Consider the following 17,826-nt stretch of genomic DNA (forward strand, 5'->3'; position numbering starts at 1 on the left):
AGTCACCCTGCGCAGCTAACGCCAAGGGTGTCTTATACACAGTTGCAGAGCCTTATCTATTTTTGATCAGCATTTTCATCTGTGTACTTGGTGGCTAATGTGTGCTCACTATTCCATGTTTGCAGGCTAAGATGTCTATGCACAGGCAAATGTGCCCTCAGAAAGTCGCAGGATGTCTCAGTATCTTGCAGCTTGTAGCATGCGAAAACAATGTACTGAGAGTGTGGTTTGGGGTTTACCAAAAAAGGGAAATCGTCAGATGTGAGAAAATTTTCCTTTGTGCAACTTTTGTGCTAGTTTGTGTATTTTTCCTGCAATGGATGTAACGTGACATGCTGTTAATGTCCCAGCAATTTATTTTAATATTCAATATAGTCTGTGTCAAGGTATTCATTTGGTAAACTGCTTTTTACCAAACAGGATATGATACAACATATGGTCAGTGCCTGCCCTGCTTAATGTCAGTAACGTATGTGGATGTCGTTTCCTACCAGTGACTGGTAGTCTAGAGAAGCAATATTGAACAGTAATTGTACAACTATTGTGCATTGTCTTTGTTGTAACAATGCAATGGCCGGCAGTGGATTTTACTGTGTTCTGGTTCCTTAGCAGGTTACTCTGCGGAGCCCCTCTTCCTACGACATTTTATATAAAGGCTTAAATATTTCAGCAAAATGTTTTTTCAGACATTGCATGATGCTCCACAATCCTTGGGTAACCAGTGTTCTCCTTATTGTCCCCGGTGTTTTAAGTGATTCTTATCCGTAGGATTAGTTGGGTTAGTCTATGATTATGTCTGTGACTGGCTCTGCTCTCAGGCATCTTCTGCGCTTTGAACCATGATCCATATGTACTTAGTACACAGATGCAGCGAAAATACCTGCAGAAACATTTCAGATGTGCTTTGTTTGCTTGTCAAACCTGACACTCCCTAATTTATGAAGTCAGTTCAAACTGTTGGTTGACATGTCTGAGTCTGTGTCCGTTGGTATGCAGAATCATTACTGTTGGTTTTGTTAAAATATACCTCTTTGGCATGAGGCAACAGTTTTTCTCAGACCTCTTCAGAAATAAGTCTTTCCGAAGCTCCTGAAGGATGATGGAGAAACACGATGCCACTTATTCCTTTACTTACTACAGTATCTCCGCTTACTCTCAGTCACACTTCTGTTCAGAGTGTGCTTGCGTCTCTGTCTATAACGGCTCAGAAATTCAGATGGAAGGCCATGTCTGTCATCTAACTTTTAGCATTAAAAGAACTTTTCATTTGTTATATATAGTCAAAATGGCTTCGTAGTGCAACATGCGTACGATGGTGAGAGTTCATCCCGAGCTTCGTATTAATCACAAACAAACAACAACGGGAGCAGTAAGATCAATATATTTTAATATAGATAGATATCAGTGCAGAAATACAACTTTTTATTAGGTTAAGGTTCCCATACTGTAACAATATAATAATAATAATAATAATAACAGTAATAACAATAATTATAATGTTGAATTTAGCATATTAAAATATTCATATTATCAGCTAATGTAACTGTAAGGCATCAAAATAAACTTGATAAAAGCAAATAATGTGAGAAGAGAAACCCTCATATTTAGTAGAATGTTGATATTGTCTTTAAGGTTGATGAAAACTGTGGATTCGGGAAAGGATGCCAGTGGTTATGTGTGAGTCTATCTGCCGGCCTTCGAGTAGCACAGTACACGCTGCTAAGGCTGCTGAGACGCCTCCTTGACTTTCCATTATTTTAACTTCCCCACATAGCTATTTTCGGCTGGAAACCGAGGTTCAGCTCGGCCCTAAAACGTGGCTAAAAACTGTCACGCCGAAGTCCATCTGAGGCATGGTGAACAGCAGGCTCTGAACTTCACATTTCACTGTGTGTCTTCCTTCCACATTTGAATTTGGTCTCGGTATCCCTGAAAGCCACCCGGGAAGAAGGTCTTTGACTGCAGGCACAGAAACGCAGACAGGCCTCTCTGAACAGCCGACAGGCTGCGTATTGCGGGCGTGACATGCAGGTTCACCGGCAGAGTGCTACTGGGGAAACCTCTCATGGCCACGAACTTCAATGAACTTCCACAAAAACAGACACATGCATCCCTAAAACACATTTTACATGATAGGAATGAGGCAGTTTACTCATGCATCTGACATCCTACTTGCTTTGGCTTTTGTAAAGACTATTATTTTTTTTTAATTGACACGTCTTTATAAAGGGGTCTTTTAGCTCCTGCGCTGATGTGCTGGCAGACGTAGACTTGTCAAATTGTCCCAGGGCTTGCTGGGGTCAGGCAGTTTGTGGAAAACAGGCCTTGCAAGCGGCTCCAGGGCCGAGAGGGGCGCTGAGGTCTGCATCAGTGGGTTGGCTGAGCAGGTGGCCTCTTGATCACGCCACTCACACGCCTCTTCCCTCATGCCATGACCGGACTGAGTGCCAGCTTCCCAAGGAGGACAACCAAATTTGAGGTTCTGATCCTCCGCCCTCGGCAGCGTCATCAACAAAAATCAAAAATCCCGGTCTCATAGAAGGGCATCAGAAAGCACCAAGTGCTAGACACTGGGATGATCCACACTAGGCTGACTTCCTAGAAAAATACCTATGAAATGAAATGAATCTGCGCTATAGGATGGACTTTCTAGTCCAGCAGTTATGCCTGATTCTGCGTGTGCTCTGCTGTTTTTGCCGGTTACATGTGTTTTGGTCTAAAAATCGAGGGATACAAAGGAATCTCGTGAACTTGAAGGCCATGTTACAACTGGAGCAACATTAAAGACAACATCTCAACAATGAAAAAGCAAAGTACAGAGTTAATGAAGGTGGATCCCAGAAACAATATAAAATTATTTCTTTAAAAAAAAAAAGCAAGTTGGTTATACCTACGAAGCACCATCACTTTTAATATTTTAAAAGTGATTTCTTTTTAATTTTTGCTTGTTTTTCTTTGTTAAACATTTAAACATTTAATTTGCTACATGTCAAGAGTGGAAAAACAATGATATTTTCTTAATTTTTTTTTTTCAATTCCCATTTTTTTCCATTTTTTTTTCTAAAATTACTGGCCCTGCCAACAAGGTTAGCATCATTATGAAAAAAATTACACTTTAAAACACAAGACAAACAAGCACAATGGGAATAAAAATCCACTCCTTAAACAATAAAAGCAAACAAGAATCTGATATGCATCTACTGAGTAGATAAGACAAAGTACCAAGGCACATGAATACTAAACATCATAGACAATATCATAGAAACTTTAGAGATTCTTTAAATATATATATGCCAATATATATCTATATTTAAAGGTGGCTAGCGCACATACAAGGGTCAGGCGACAGCAAGAGAGGGAGAGGGTGTGCTGAGGCAGTTCCAGCGTGAAGAGAGGTCTGGGGTCACGTGACCTTTCACCCTCGACACAAGCTTTCTGTCAAAGGCAGCCAAAGCAGGAATACTGACGGTCAAGCCCATACTCAGTGTACTGGGTTAACCGTCATCCTCAGAGCACAACTTGGTGGCTATAGGGATCGGGGCAGGGGGATTCGCGCAGTTGCACGCATCACAACGCATTTTCACTGGGAACACATTACATTGGGGTCGAGAGAGATCGGGCAGAAGAATGAAGGAATGAGAACACAGGTTCTTCCCTCAGAAAAGGAAGGAATAAAGCTTTTATTTCAAACAGCTAATGTGTGTTTACAATAGACAAAATGAGTATCATCTATGAATGGTTCCTCCTTTAAGGAATAAAAATGAACTTCCGAGTGTATGTATATTTTTGTGTGTTTGTGACAGCGGGGATCAGAGAGAGCAGAAGGTGAGGCGAGAGGCAAGAGATGGTCTTCAAGTCCAAGTGGCCACATTTGGGGTGGGAGGGACGCGCTTTGATGAGAATGTATGAAGCAGGCGAGATTGCTTCTGGAAAGATTCACCGTCATCGCCTTGTGAAAAATGAATATAACTTAGGATGATGAAGATAACAGAATTATTGACCGGAAAGCTGCTGCTGATAGGATGTAGCTGAGCCAGGTAGCTGGCCGCAAGCCGTAGGGCAGCTGGTGTCATCCAGAGTGGGTGGGTGTGCTTGGGGTCGGGTAGGTCCACATCCTGCCCAGCAAGTCTAAGTAGCCTGGTCCAGTGCTCTCAGCAGATCGCTGCCCTGCAGCAGGTGCAGGTTCCCCTGCAGAGGAATGTTGACCTCGCAGTCGTAGCGTGTCAGCTCCGGCAGGGAGTATGTCTCAAAGGAGGGGCCCAGCAGCCTCGCCACGCCTGCGGTAGAAGAGGCATCAAGCAGTAAGCAAGAGCCCGGCATGCGAGAGCGAGTAAAGCCCAGAACGACTGAAGCTGTCAAACAGCCTGCCAAGCAGCTTGCACTAAGCAAATATCGTGACTGGTGACAATCTGATAAACGCACAATGGAGGGAACGTCCCGAGACACAAAGAATTACAAATGTCACAGCTACCGATTCCGAAACTGACGGTCATGGGTGAGAAACATCAGATTCAGCCCCTGTCAGCTCACCTTCCACTTTGGGTGAAGGCAGCATGCTGTATTCCCGGTAGTTGAAGCCGTAGCACTGTCCAGGGAAAGGCATGGTGGGCTCCCCGGCACCTCCTCCGGAATACTGACTCTTCCTGTGTCGCTGCATGGAGCTTAGATGCTGGTCTGTGCGTTGCTGCAGGCCTGGGTATTTATCTGAAGTGAGCAACTAGGTCACTGAACTGAATTTATGTGCCAGGAATGAGGATGACATCAGTGTCTTTGAGGTTTATAAAAAATGCTATATAAATAAAATGCATTATTATTATTATTATTATTATTATTATTATTATAGGGGGGGTGCTAGCTGGGGAATTGTAGGGGGGCATGACCGCAGTGCCAGGGTACAGCAGGTGGGGACAGCGATCCTATTATTATTATTATTATTATTATTATAGGGGGGGTGCTAGCTGGGGAATTGTAGGGGGGCATGACCACAGTGCCAGGGTACAGCAGGTGGGGACAACGATCCTATTATTATTATTATTATTCAATCCTGACTCCTAAGATCCAGGATCTAATCCTGACAAGCGATTACAGGTGGATGGATGGATGTATGGATGGATGGATGGTAGGATGAAAATGAGTATGAGCACTTTTCATGTCCTGCTTACGTTCAGCATTGCAGAACCAGCACATCTGAAGTGTCACATAAAAGAATACAGTATGTGCCTGGGGCCGGTAAGGCAGTGGGGGAGGCGGGGTGGCACCTGTAAGTGCGCTGCTGCTGAGCGACTTCCTCTCCATGAACGCGCAGCTCTCGTTTTTCGTCCTCTTCCACATCATCTCTGGGCTCTTAGGCTGGGACGCCTCGTCCTGCATTAAGCAGAACAGTAACACATATCAGGGGTGATTGGTATGTGCGGCGGAGAGCACCATCCTTCATAACACTGTGGCCTTTCTCACCGGCTCCATCTGCAGAAAGGCACACGCATCTCCAAACTTCAGCTGCCTCTTGCGCTTGTAGCTGTTGGAAAGGGCAACCTGGGCCGGATTTATGTCTTTGTTGGTCTGGAAAAAGTTCTCTATGGACCTGTGGGAAGACACAGTGCGAAACAGAGTCCTGAATTAGCCTTTGCTCATCGTTGAATATGAGGCCAAACTCACGAAGCTTCATAGCCTTCGTTACCTTTGCTTGAGGAGGGGCGGGTTGGCACAAGCCCGGCTACTCGTCAGCGGCTCTATCATGCCCCTTTTGGTCTGCGTATATGGTAATGGTGGATCAGGAGGCCACTGTAGGTTCTGACGCCCACCCATGGAAGAGAGGGGGGTGCTGGCTGAGGCATTGTAGGGGGGCATGACTGCAGTGCCAGGGTACAGCAGGTGGGGACAGCGATCCATAGAGTCACTCCCGGGACCCCTCTTATCGCCTGAAGGCCGTACGGACGGGCCGAAGAGGGCAGGCGGCGGGGTGCCCAGGGGCTGGAAAAAGCTGGCGATGTTGCTGAAGCTGTTGTGGGTGCTGCTGGGGCCTGTGTCAGGCAGCGGCTCATCCTGGCAGATGGGCTTCAGCTGGAAGTCCTCCCCGTCCATGGGAATGTAGGGGGCCAGGGTCTCCAGGTCCAGATCACTGAGGTCCGTCTGTGGTGGGGACAGGGGGGTGATGGTGGCACATCATGAAATCCACAGGCAGCTCAGCGCTCACGCAAAATCAACTTGTAAATGAAAATCCATAATAGAAGTCTGCGGAAATGCTAACAAATTAGCATGTGTTCTTTAGTAATATTACAAGTATATTTCTGGCTTATGATTTTAAATGACTTACTTACTTAAGGGTTTGTGCAACACTACTTATGTCAGTCAAGAACTGCCTGTAAACTAAAACAGCCGTACAGACATCCACAGGGTACGTGAAAGCTGGCTTTTATTCTACATGTGGAAGCAGTACCAGCAACAGTGGGATGCCAGTTGCTTGGCTTCTGATCTGAAGTGAACCGCCTGAGCCCATTGTGAGTAAAGGGGACCGATGGGACTGGCCAGTCGTCACTGAGGGAGCGGCAGGTCGTGTCCCTCTCTTCAGTGGACTGACCTGAGCGGCACACGAGCTCTTCGGCTCGGTGTCAAGAGCGAAAAGCTTCTCGGTGAACTCTACTTGCGGCTCGTTCTCCATGGAGTTGTAGTAGTCGTCAGGGCTGCTGGGCTGCAGAGGCAAGGAGACAAGATGCTCACTAAAGCCCTATAGGCTTTAGTTCAGATCCAGAGAGTAAAAATCCAGACCAAGATTTTGTTTCAACCAACCAGTTGAGTTACTCTGCAGCTGTGACTCTGTATAATCAACTGGTTGGTTGAAACAAAGTCTTGGTCTGGATTTTTACTCTCTGGACCTGAACTATCCATCACTGAATGAGTTTTAATAATAAGAAGAAAAATAAGGTGGACAAACCGTGGAGCAGCTGCTCAGACTGGGGGTGACGCTGTCCGCTGGTGTTGGCTGGGGCACTGAGAATGGGGCCACCCTGCCAGACGCCTCTGTAGTGGAGCTGGTCTTGGGCGCATCGCTGTTCCAGGGCTGGCTGGCAGGTGGCGCTATGGATGACACCTCGCCGTACAGCTGCGCCTCCTTGAACGGCGGCTCTCCTGTGAGGTCAGCGAAGCACACGGAAAGGCAGACATAGCGGGGGGTCAACAGGAGAGTGGGGAAAGAAGGAGAAGAGCTGTTTTGTGACACCAGTAAAAGCCACAGTCGCCTGAAGAGCAGGGGAGCTGGGAACTCAAGCAAGAGCAAGCAAGGTCCGGCAGTAGGAGCTGAGCGTGCGATGGAGTGAGTGCAGACTGCCACCTATGGAGCTCAGGTCAAAGCATAACTGATGCCATCCTGTACTGCAGGAGTCACTACAGCACTGACTAAAAGGGGAATGTTAAAAACCAACAGGTTTCGATTCTCGAAAGACTGGTATTGGGGATCCTTATGAATTAAAGCTGAGAGACGGTAAAAGAAACCGTATAACGATGTCAGAATCCTACGAGAGAAGTCAGCAGGACTCATTTGGATGTCACCCACTGGGAATAAGACTCTTTCCTGCAATCTCCTCACCTTTCTAAGTGATACGCTTATCTTACCCTGTGTGGTTTCCATGTATCGAATTGCACCAAGAACCGTTATCTCTAATCTTTATTAATGTTGTTCTTTGTATCTGTGTGACATCACTGCAACTGGTTAGTCAAAAGAAACAGAACCTAAAAACAGATCTGGGCCTAAAATATTCCTGAAGGGGGTCTGAAAATACCTGGTGCTCTGAATCCAGCGTTTGTCCGAGCACTTGTGTGCAGGAAACAAGGACAGTGGGAAACAAGCAGCCTACAGCGGCTGAATGGAAATCTGAGCAGGGCTGAATGAAAGCTGGGACAAGGACCGATCTGTGAGTGTTTCAGCATGGAGTGGGTAGGGCGAGGGGGGTCAGAGGGAATAAAACAAGGCAGAAGAGGCTGGGCTCTGCTAACCGAAGTCCAGGGCTATGATGGCATCACCCGGGGTAGGAGCCAGCTGTGCCAGGTCATCAGGCTCCTCCTTCAGCTTGGTGAAGAGTTCGCCGGCCCTGTCATCTGCCGCCGCGTCACTGCCGGCGCTGAAGAAACTCTGCATGCCCAGCGTGGGCTTGAAGAACGCCTCCGTCTGGTCCGTGGAGAAGATCGCTGACTCCTCCTCGACGGCACTGCGTAAGAGACAGCGCCATGCTCAAAACGGGCCCTTCCCACCCTCTTCAGCTTTCCGGTTCCTGGAGATGCCCGAAATACCTCAGGACGTAGTTGATGCACACGATGCACTGGGGTTGGGAGTTGCGGCTGTTGTAGATGACGGTGCCCTGAGTCTCCACCCACACGTAGCCGCCGTGCTTGGCCAGCATTCGGTAGTGCCCGCTGACGGACTGGCCCTTGGTGCACACTGCGGGGAGGAGAGAAAGGGCAGGAGGAAGTGTTACACTCCGGGTGGAGAGAGGATTAACAGGCCCAAAGATTACACTTCTGCCTGGATGCATCCTCCCACTGTCTTGGCCCGGAAGCTGTGATGCAAAGGCCCAGCACTGGCGTGGGAACGGAGCGGAACGGGGTCTCCGAGTTCATTTCGGGCAGGATTAGATAGAATAAACACGGGCTGCTACTCTGCGCCACTCCTGCCGTCCAGTCACGTTCACCCCCCACCCCCCCCCATCTTTTCCTCACTGCCAGTGGGCCGATGAGGCCTGTCCACAGCCATCGTACTCGTTAACCAGCCACCTGAAAGGCCTGACTGGGCATTTTTTAAGCTCATTTGCCGAGCGTGCCTCTACGCGTCCTGCGTGGGAACCAAACAGCACATTCGGCCTGTCTCCAGCACTCCGTCTCTTGTTGGGACAAGGCCTAGACTCATGCCAGTGGCCGTTGAGACTTGTGCAGTGCCCCAGAGCCCTGGAAAGCAGGCCTGGTCACACGCCTATGAGCGCTTACATGCGTCCTTCCGCATGCCCTTGTCAACCGTCTATCATGTTGCCCCTTCAAATCCGTTCTTCGGTAAAATGGTAACTATGGCGACGCCGGCGTGTTCATGTGTGTCTCGCGTTGTGTCCCCGACACAAATAAAGCAGAGAAATCTCTTAATTAATCGTACATGTTGTCCAGGAGAGAAGCCATCTTCCTTAAAAGGCTCATTAGCAGCTAATGTGAAGGCCGTCTGGACGGGGACACCTGGCCCACTCACCAGCACACCCTCACTGGGAAATGTGGTCTGTTATCCGCTCTCTCACAGGTCACAGATAATGGGATTCAAGACATCTTAATGCGAGCTGAGGTTCTGTGTAATAGCAGCAATCTAATAAGGATTCTTTAAATTGTATTCATAAATCATACATGCGTCTGGAATTTAATTTGCCGGACAGTGCCCTGTGGGTACGACGCATGTCACGGGCACCCTGCTGCTTTCCGGGTCTGCCGAACAGCCGCGCCGATATTATATATGTCTGCTGCAGCTCGGCGCAAACGAACGCCGATCTTCTGTCATGACGGATTTTCAGACTGGGAGACACGCAGAGATTTGAAACGCGGAGAATGCCCGAGGTGTCCTCAACCGGGTGGAGAATGTTCCGGAGAGCAGTCTTGGCACCTCAACAGGGTCCTCTTGTGTTTTTTTATTGTCGCAAGAGACAAAGGGAGATTCATCGACGTTATGAAATAAATCTAAACAAAGTCGGCGGCTAAGAAAACAGCTGAGAGAGCCCAGGCACGAGCACATCGTATCAGGGCTCGTACGGCCTTGTCCTCTGCCCCCGCACGGTAACAATAAACCTTGGGAAGACTGTCGGAGCACCTCAAAGACTAATCAGATCATGCACCTTCTCCCTTTGTTCCCTTCTCCTCTGTCCGTTCAGTCTGCTTTCACTCCAAGTGCTATGCTGGCTCGCCAAGCTAGCAAATGAGCGCTAATTAGGTTTCTTGCGTGCGAGTAATTAACAGCCCTGCAAGGGAACAGTGAGTCCTGGAGTTCTTTCTTTTTTTGCCGCCCAAACTTGCAGACCATGTGATCAGCACAACGGTGGGTGAACAGAGGTCCCTCTGAACCCAAGGCTGGGCGGCGTAGGGATACGTAAATCAGGCCTGTGTGTGGGGTGGCGGTGTTGGTTTATGGCACTTTAAAAAAGCCAGCATCCCTGGGTGCCGGACCTCAAGCCACGAGTGCCACACACTTCCCTGCCATGTTGTTCTGCTTACTGGGATTTATGGGAAAGCACAAGGGTCCTGGGATATGCCTGTTATAACCCCCTTTTCCAGCCAGCATGACAGGGGGGGGGGGGGTGTGAGGGTTTGTTAGGGATTAGCTGCAAGATGTCAGACACCCCCTAATCTGTGTGTCTCTGCCTGACAGAAAAATATCCTTTGAATGTTACTGGTCATGGGCGTTGGAGCCATATTGGGTGGGTAGAGAGGAGTAGGATGGGCCAGTTAGAGGAGAGAAAAGAGGATAGAAACCAGGTGACCCGCAGGGACAATACTCACGGTTTTGGTGGCTCTTAGCCACGTTGTCAGAGTCCAGGGCGTGGTAGAAATCATAAATGGAGCGACCCAGCAGGTCCTCGGGACAGTACCCCATCAGCTCGTTCACCCTGTGGCACACAGACGCAGAAGTCACACCACACAGCCACGTCTCGGACTTCCCAGACAGCTTGACCGTGACAGCTGACATATCTGCAGGGGCCTGAGAGCGTGGCACTGCACCCTGCTGGGCAAACTGTGCTCCTCCAAAGGAATGTTCGAACCCGTGACACTGGCAGGCCGCAGAGGTATCATGTAATTATCTGAAGCGGGATCTGCTTCATCCTGGTTGGGATCGTGTTTTTGCCTTTGAGGTATTTGCTGATGATTTTAGTAAATAGTAAAGAATAATTCTTTTTGGCCTATTGCCAGAGTAACTCTCAGTGGATTCATATATCATTCCGTGTAATCTACCCTGTGACTGTGGGCAACTCGGCAAGTGAGCAGAGTCAACAAGAATAAGATCTCCCTGCAGGTCTCTGCCAATGACACGCCAATACTCATTTGCATAACTGTAATGACGTGCTTTGCTAAAAAGGTGTCCCCCTCCTGGTGACGATCAGGCCCCCACCCTCCACCGCAGAGCCCCCCCGCCAAACGGCAGTCTTACATAACCCCTAACAGCTGCTGCTTTGCCTCGGCTCTACAGTTCCCCCCTGACTTGCCTGGGGTTAAAAGACCATCTATTCTGAAACCATTTTCCTAATCGTTTCCTCTCAGTTACAACAACGGCGGCGGCAGCAGCCACTGTGGAATTCAGATAAGCTCTGAGTCACTACCTCAAGTGGGGTGGGGGGGGGGGGCATGCTTTTCAATTTATTACCACCACTGTTTAAATCATCCCTGGCACCACATTGCAGGTCCACGGCATTTCACGCGCGGAACTCCGTAGCTGCATCACCAGCTTTTTAGGACGCAGGAATCTGTCTTTGTTGGGAGTGAGAGACGCCGCTTTGTCTTTCCCCAACAGGCTGCCATTCTGGCTCATTTTGGCGGGATGACGATGCACTTAGCATGCATGAGTGTGCATCTGTGCATTGGTGCTCTGCAGCTGGTTGGGTCTCACTGACCGATCTCCTCCCATCTTCTCTGTGGATTTGGAGTTGTGTCTCAGGAGGGGTGGGTGCACGGCTGGTGGGGGGTTGTGTGCGTGGCAGGACAACAGAGTGACCTATTCTCCTTCCACTTATAAACACTCATCTCCATGGGTACATCCCAAGGCAGTACTCATTTGCCCGGCTGCCTTACCCCTGTCTATCATGGCAAAGGCAGAGAGAGAGGAGGCGTGAGCCAGAAGGACAGAGAAGGGATGAGGGAAGTGAATAACAGGATGAGGTGGTACCTCTGAGCGGGAAGCAGGAGACCACTGCAATTCTGCATGGTATAATGCAACAAACAGAGGTTTTGGCTGGGTGAACTAAACAATGATCAAAACAGGCTAGATATGCAAACCGCCTGTAATCAGCACTGCAATGACCATAAAGTTAATAATAAGAAAAATGTTTGCTGTCCTGGTCAAAGGTGTATGGCGGGAACATTTATTCAAGCTGAAATCCAGCCATGCCTGGCCGGTGGCCAAACCACCGCCTGATTTTTAAAGCACACCTGTAGCTCATCCACTCGATTAATTAGCCTGGTATGAAAGCACCTGGTTTTCAATTACCTCCTTGTGAAGTATTGAGTGTCTCCCCCTATTAAGTGATTGCTTCTTGATATGCTTTCTGTGTATAAGTCCCACCTTCTTTCTGTTTTTTTTTTTTTGTTTAGCTCTCCGTCTGGTGATTAGGATTTGCTTGTTTGGCCTGTGCTCCCCGTGTTGACTTTCTGCTAGTGTACGGATTTTGATCACGCTTTGGATTTGTCTGGCTTCCTTTACTTCTGTCTGGCTATCGACCCTTCGCCTTTCTGCGTACCACAATTCTGCGCGCCCACACTTTCATCCTTTCCCTGTCGTGTCATTACCTAGAGCAAGATGATGCAGAAAAACACGACAGGTTTGCCGTAGCCCTCTGCATGCCATGCCCCACCTAGGATCGCGCAGCCCATTCCCAAGAGTCATCAGTCAGGCAAGTGTGTAAAAGGTGAACTCTGCCCTCTCCTTGCAGCCCAAGGATACCGGGCTCTGATGGAGAAGTGATGTTACAGGGGACACTACCAGCCTGAGCTTTGTCCATTTGGAGACTTTTCTGCTTTACTTTTTTGAAAAACAACTTACCTGCCAACCTCCCGTGACTCAGAGTTGTAACAAGGCATCACCTTTAGGGATAATTATCTTTTCCTTTGGAGGTAATTGCTTGGCCGAGGCTCCGGTGAAAACCAAGCCTCCGCTGTTACCGTAGGCATGCTTGCTTGTCTTTACAGATGTCTGTGAGTATCTGAGGGCATCACCTGTCATCGCAGTAGGTGAACTTCATATCCATGCTATGCCGGCTCAGGAACGTCTTGCTGTCCAGGGGCATGTCGATGTTGGAGGGGTGAGGGACGGGCTCGCACATCATGACGACACACGTCATCGGGGGCTCCTTGAAGCCACACAGCACATGAGGCGGGCAGCTGCTGTACGCCTTGAGGTGGCCGGTGCAGTGCAGGACCTGGGCGGACAGGTTGGGGAGACACAACCTCAGGATAGGACCACACCTATGGGGGACTGGAAGGCACGCCTCCCCAAAACAGAATGCAGGCTACAAGATATGTTTCATAAATGGAGTTTCTTTTGTGGGTACGCCCTTTCTCTCAGATGTCATGTGACTTTGGGGCAGAGCTCACCTTCCAGCTGGCGGACTTGAGATTGACGGTGCGTCCGCGATTTGTCACAGTGCACTTCATCCTCATGAAGAAATCTCGTTCTGTGTTCACGTCCTTATTCCTCTTCCCAAAGCTTGTACCTTTTGAGGAAAGACAGTAACCTTTTTAGACATTTAGAACTGTTACAACCAGAGGCATGGAGCAGGTAGGGGGAGGCTTTCTGCCAGCCTTTCCAGCTCACACACTTAGGACTTTGGCCTTGTTGCCGGAATATTCTCCGGCTGCACACATGTATTGCTGTAACTGAGTCCAAAAGTCAGTGGCAAGGCAGTGACAGAGAGGGCAGCAGCTACATTTCAAGGCCAGAGTTCAGTGTGTGTCGCGTCAGCTGACGCACTGAGAGCAGATAGCGCGCTTCTGCACTGGGACTATGGGCGGGGCCTCACAATAAGGGGGAGGGGAGAGACGTCAGCAGCAGCACGTCCACCATGGACGACAGGCACACTATGAAACTACCCCAAAGCAGGCTGGAGTCAGCATCCAATACCACGAAACTACATTTTCCCTGAATAAAGGCACCCGGACAACTAAATGGCTTTGAGAGAGTCAGAGAGGCCTCCTCAGTTTCATGACGTTGATCATACATCCCTCTAATCGTACAAACAAGGTGGTAAATTATGTAGATGTGATGTAATCTTCTTAATTATGCATCACAGGCTGTTTAAATATTGATTTTCCAAATCACCAGCATACAGATTATGAATAAGCCAGTCTTTCTATTCTTTAGTTTGATTAATTAAAAGACTAATGGAAATATATTTTTTCCTTTGAGCATTTGGTTTAAATGTGAGCAGTCTTCTAGACTTTCATTATGAAGTCCTGTTTCTGTTAAATACATGAAATATAGCTGAAAATTAAGTTGTCTTTTCCCCGCTATGCTCTCTCCGCAGGTTGCCAGGTATGACCTCCGCCTCAGCTCTTCTCTCAGTGTCGGCGTACCTGCTTTAAGGCTGAGATTCTCCCGTATCTCCTCGTGGTCACAGGGGTGGGTGAAGTCGAAGATGCTGTGTCCCATGAGTTCCACCTGTAAATTACAACAGTGCCCAGTTATAAGCAGGGCTAACAGAAGGCCAACAACTGTGCGATATAAGCATTAGGTCTGTTTAATCGCTAGAGTTACCAGGCCCGGCATATGTGAAGCCGACACACCAGCACGTTTGAGTACGTGGCGATCTTAAATGAATGATGATTGGGCTCTAAGTTGTGAATCTTGTTTTGGTTAATTTGTGAATCAAGCTGGTCATCGGCTGCCGATCTTCTGAATGGGCATGTCACAGTGCTGCTGTGTGGCCGTCGAGGGCTTTCCAGCAGCGCCGGGCATCTAGTATACAAGGCTAAACATGCACGCAGTGTGTCTCTGCATTTATCAGGGTAAGCGAGTGAGCTGAGCTCAGGGATGTGGGAGGGGACAGTGAGGTCACGTGACCAATATCAGTGCCGAAGTCTTGCAATTTATCACATTAGCTGTGCACATCTGTCATTGCCCGTGTAGCCTAGTCAGATTCAAGGTGATGCAAGTAATATATCTGTCACCAACCTGAGTCAAACCCATGAACTTGTTGATGTTTTCAGACAAGAAGATCATATCTCCATCTGATGTTACCACAGTAATGAAGCCCTCCAGAGTTTTCTGGTAGAGGTTATCCATCTCTGTGTCGTCTTCTGTTCCGCTGTTGGCGCAGCCTATGACCCATAGGCATAAAGACATATCAAGTTAGTGTCCATAACTATGATCACATGCTCATGACTTTGCATATCTTAATATTTCTTGGGACAGGAACGATATTTTGATGGTATGTTTGTGTGCATTTGTGTCTGTGTGTGCGTGTGTGTGTGTGTTGATGTGTGTCCAGCTTGTTTTGTTCCTTGAAGCCCTGGCACACACCCAAAATAAACCAGAAGGATTTCATCCTGCAAGTCAGAACACTCCCAAAATCCCAAACCTTCCCTCAGTTCCTTCCCCAGTAAACACACACACACAAACACACACACACACACAAACACACACATACACACACACACACACATACACAAACACACACAAACACACACACACACATTTGTATCCATATCCTCGGTGTCTGTCCTATCATTTCTATGGGAAAACCCTAATCCCAACATGATGGCTTTAACCCCTACCAAGCCATAACCATTACCACAAGTAACCAAACAAAAAAGTCTTTTGGCATTTTCAGTTTTTTGATTTCAGTCACAGATTTCTTTTAGAAAACTGAGTTACCCCTTGTGGGAACTGAAAGAATAGTCCCCACAACGTAATATATACATAACCTGTATTGTAATTATATCTTTGTGGGGACTCTCCATTCACTTCTATGGGGAAAACTCTAATCACAACATGATGACCTTAACCTGAAAACGGTCCACACAACATAAAAAACAGCTTTTTATTACATTCTGGGGGACATTTGGTCTGCACACGCACTTTTGGGACATCTGCACACGCACATACACACGCACGCACACACACACACACACACACACACACACACACACACACACACACACACACACACACACACACACACACACACACACACACACACACACACACAGCTCCCAAATCACTTTTAATAATCTACTCAGTGGAGTATTGTTGTGCCTTCAAACACACTGAAACACAAACACAATAGCACTGGATACAGAAGTTGTCGTCTTTCAGAGATGTGTCGTCTTCAGTTTCACCACAAAATGCTTCCCGACAGCTTTAACTAAGTACAGTGAAAGGCTCGATGTTCGAAACTCAGTGTAAATAATGCTGCTTGTTTTTCATCACTCTGTCAATGTAACACAGTGGACCACAAGGCAACTTTGGCAACAAAGCAATATGACGACATTAATTGGGGGGGGGAACCCACGTCAGCTCTAAAGGGAGGTATAAAGGACACTTAGAAGTCCTACAAGGGGAAGAAAGGAGCAAACAGCACCATGCTGGGAGATAGGAAGCGCCTGAAGGTCCCTGTGTTTCCCTCCGATAAGAACTCTAGGCCTGCAGAGTCCTGGGGCCAGAGTTTCACTCAGCCCTTTGACTGTGATTCCTCCCTCCCACGACAAACAATCAAATACCCCAAAAATTTGCATTTTTTCAAATGCCGTTCTAACGAGTCTTGTAAATTTTTGTGTTGAAACGGTTCAGGTTTTCTGCTTAAATTTATTTATACACCTTTAAAGTGTATGGGGTAAGTGGCCGCCAGTTCATATGCTGCTGTGGTGTAACTGGTGTGCCTCTTGGTGCCAGACTGAATGCAGATGTATGAATGTACATGCCTCAAATGGCTTTCGATAGACAGAAAGGACGCCGAGTCAATTCACTTTGCTTATTGATTAGATTCCAATATTTCTGGTACGGAAGCAATTTTCTGGATGGGCCCACGTCTACGCAGGAGCCGATCGAGGACTGGGCAGAGACATGGTGAGCTGAGATTCTGAACCTGGTGACAAATATAGTCGCCTGTAAACAATCTGATCCACAGACTACCGCAGGAAGCCCCTCACGGACCATTTCCTGCGGTGAGTGTCCACTTCCCGTCGGATGACCTAGGGGCCGAGGGCCCACGGCTGGGTATCCTTAGATTTCAGACAGTTGGGAAATCAGAGAGGCCCGAGCCCAGTAGCAGGCGGCGCCACTTATAAACAAGCCACTGTTTATACTTCAAATGGGAGACATCCGCCGTTTTTTTAGGCAGCTGGGATGAATAGCCCAGAACCTGGTGGGAGAAGCCGGGAGAAGCTCACAGGAAGTACAAGTTGCGAAGGGACCAACTTGTGTTGACCACTCGGGCTCACAGAGGCTTGACGTAAACAGTTAAGGGATCATTGGCGATGCTCACAGATCCTGAGCTTCCTTGCTTTGTTGGTATGTTCTGGCCTCCATCATGCAGTTTAAGGACAAGTAACTCATAAACTGCCAGTTCAGGACTTGGAGTCCCTGCTCTTGTACCTCTTCATAACCTGAATTACTCCTGTGAAATGTTCAGCTTTGTAAGTAATACTAATATAGTACTCCTGAAGGAACTAGGGTGGCTAAGGCATCAGGTCAGTGACGGAAACACTGTCAAGCTGTCGGATTCACCTCGTCAAACATGTTTTTCAGTGAAGGCTCTCAGAACAGGTGTCTGTGCATGGGGGGGGGGGGGCACAGCAGAGCGAGATCCCAGCACATTCCGGGTCAGAGCCCTGTTCCTGTGGGCCAGTGTGTCCTGATCTTGGCTAGTATGTAAAACTTCAGTACAGGTGTTTTCCTGTGGGTGGGGGCGGGCGGGGGGGGGGGGGCGGGGCAGGCCGCGGCGCCAGGGACGGCCGATGTTTTGGCTGGGCAGAGGCCGACACGGCCCGTCGCACGGCAGTCACCAGCATCGGGCCCCAGTTTTCCCCTGTACTCTTCTTTCCTTCTGCAACAACAGAGCTACAGGGATGCAGATAAGGAAGGCCGATAACATCTGTCGTGCCATC

The 17,826-nt window shown here is 48.3% G+C and overlaps 1 protein-coding gene across 3 annotated transcripts in view; it reads right to left on the minus strand.

The window, feature by feature from the left end:
• Positions 1-1,370: 1,370 nt before the first annotated feature.
• epas1b (endothelial PAS domain protein 1b) overlaps positions 1,371-17,826 on the minus strand; it is a 35,880-nt gene continuing 19,424 nt past the window's right edge. For 2 of the 3 annotated variants that reach the window (XM_049008060.1, XM_049008059.1), the window contains exons 4-17: positions 14,894-15,039; positions 14,296-14,380; positions 13,318-13,436; positions 12,940-13,142; positions 10,516-10,622; positions 8,284-8,431; positions 7,990-8,201; positions 6,932-7,125; positions 6,578-6,688; positions 5,678-6,129; positions 5,455-5,581; positions 5,259-5,364; positions 4,531-4,704; positions 1,371-4,277 (exon numbers count right to left, since the gene is read on the minus strand). In XM_049008060.1, coding sequence (XP_048864017.1) covers positions 4,129-4,277; positions 4,531-4,704; positions 5,259-5,364; positions 5,455-5,581; positions 5,678-6,129; positions 6,578-6,688; positions 6,932-7,125; positions 7,990-8,201; positions 8,284-8,431; positions 10,516-10,622; positions 12,940-13,142; positions 13,318-13,436; positions 14,296-14,380; positions 14,894-15,039 — 2,333 coding nt within the window. In that variant the 3' untranslated portion in view covers positions 1,371-4,128. The remainder of the gene's footprint in view (positions 4,278-4,530; positions 4,705-5,258; positions 5,365-5,454; positions 5,582-5,677; positions 6,130-6,577; positions 6,689-6,931; positions 7,126-7,989; positions 8,202-8,283; positions 8,432-10,515; positions 10,623-12,939; positions 13,143-13,317; positions 13,437-14,295; positions 14,381-14,893; positions 15,040-17,826) is intronic. The other variant, XM_049008061.1, reaches the window with a different exon arrangement.

The sequence above is a fragment of the Brienomyrus brachyistius genome, chromosome 3 (genome assembly GCF_023856365.1).
Source record: "Brienomyrus brachyistius isolate T26 chromosome 3, BBRACH_0.4, whole genome shotgun sequence".
Lineage (NCBI taxonomy): Eukaryota > Metazoa > Chordata > Actinopteri > Osteoglossiformes > Mormyridae > Brienomyrus > Brienomyrus brachyistius.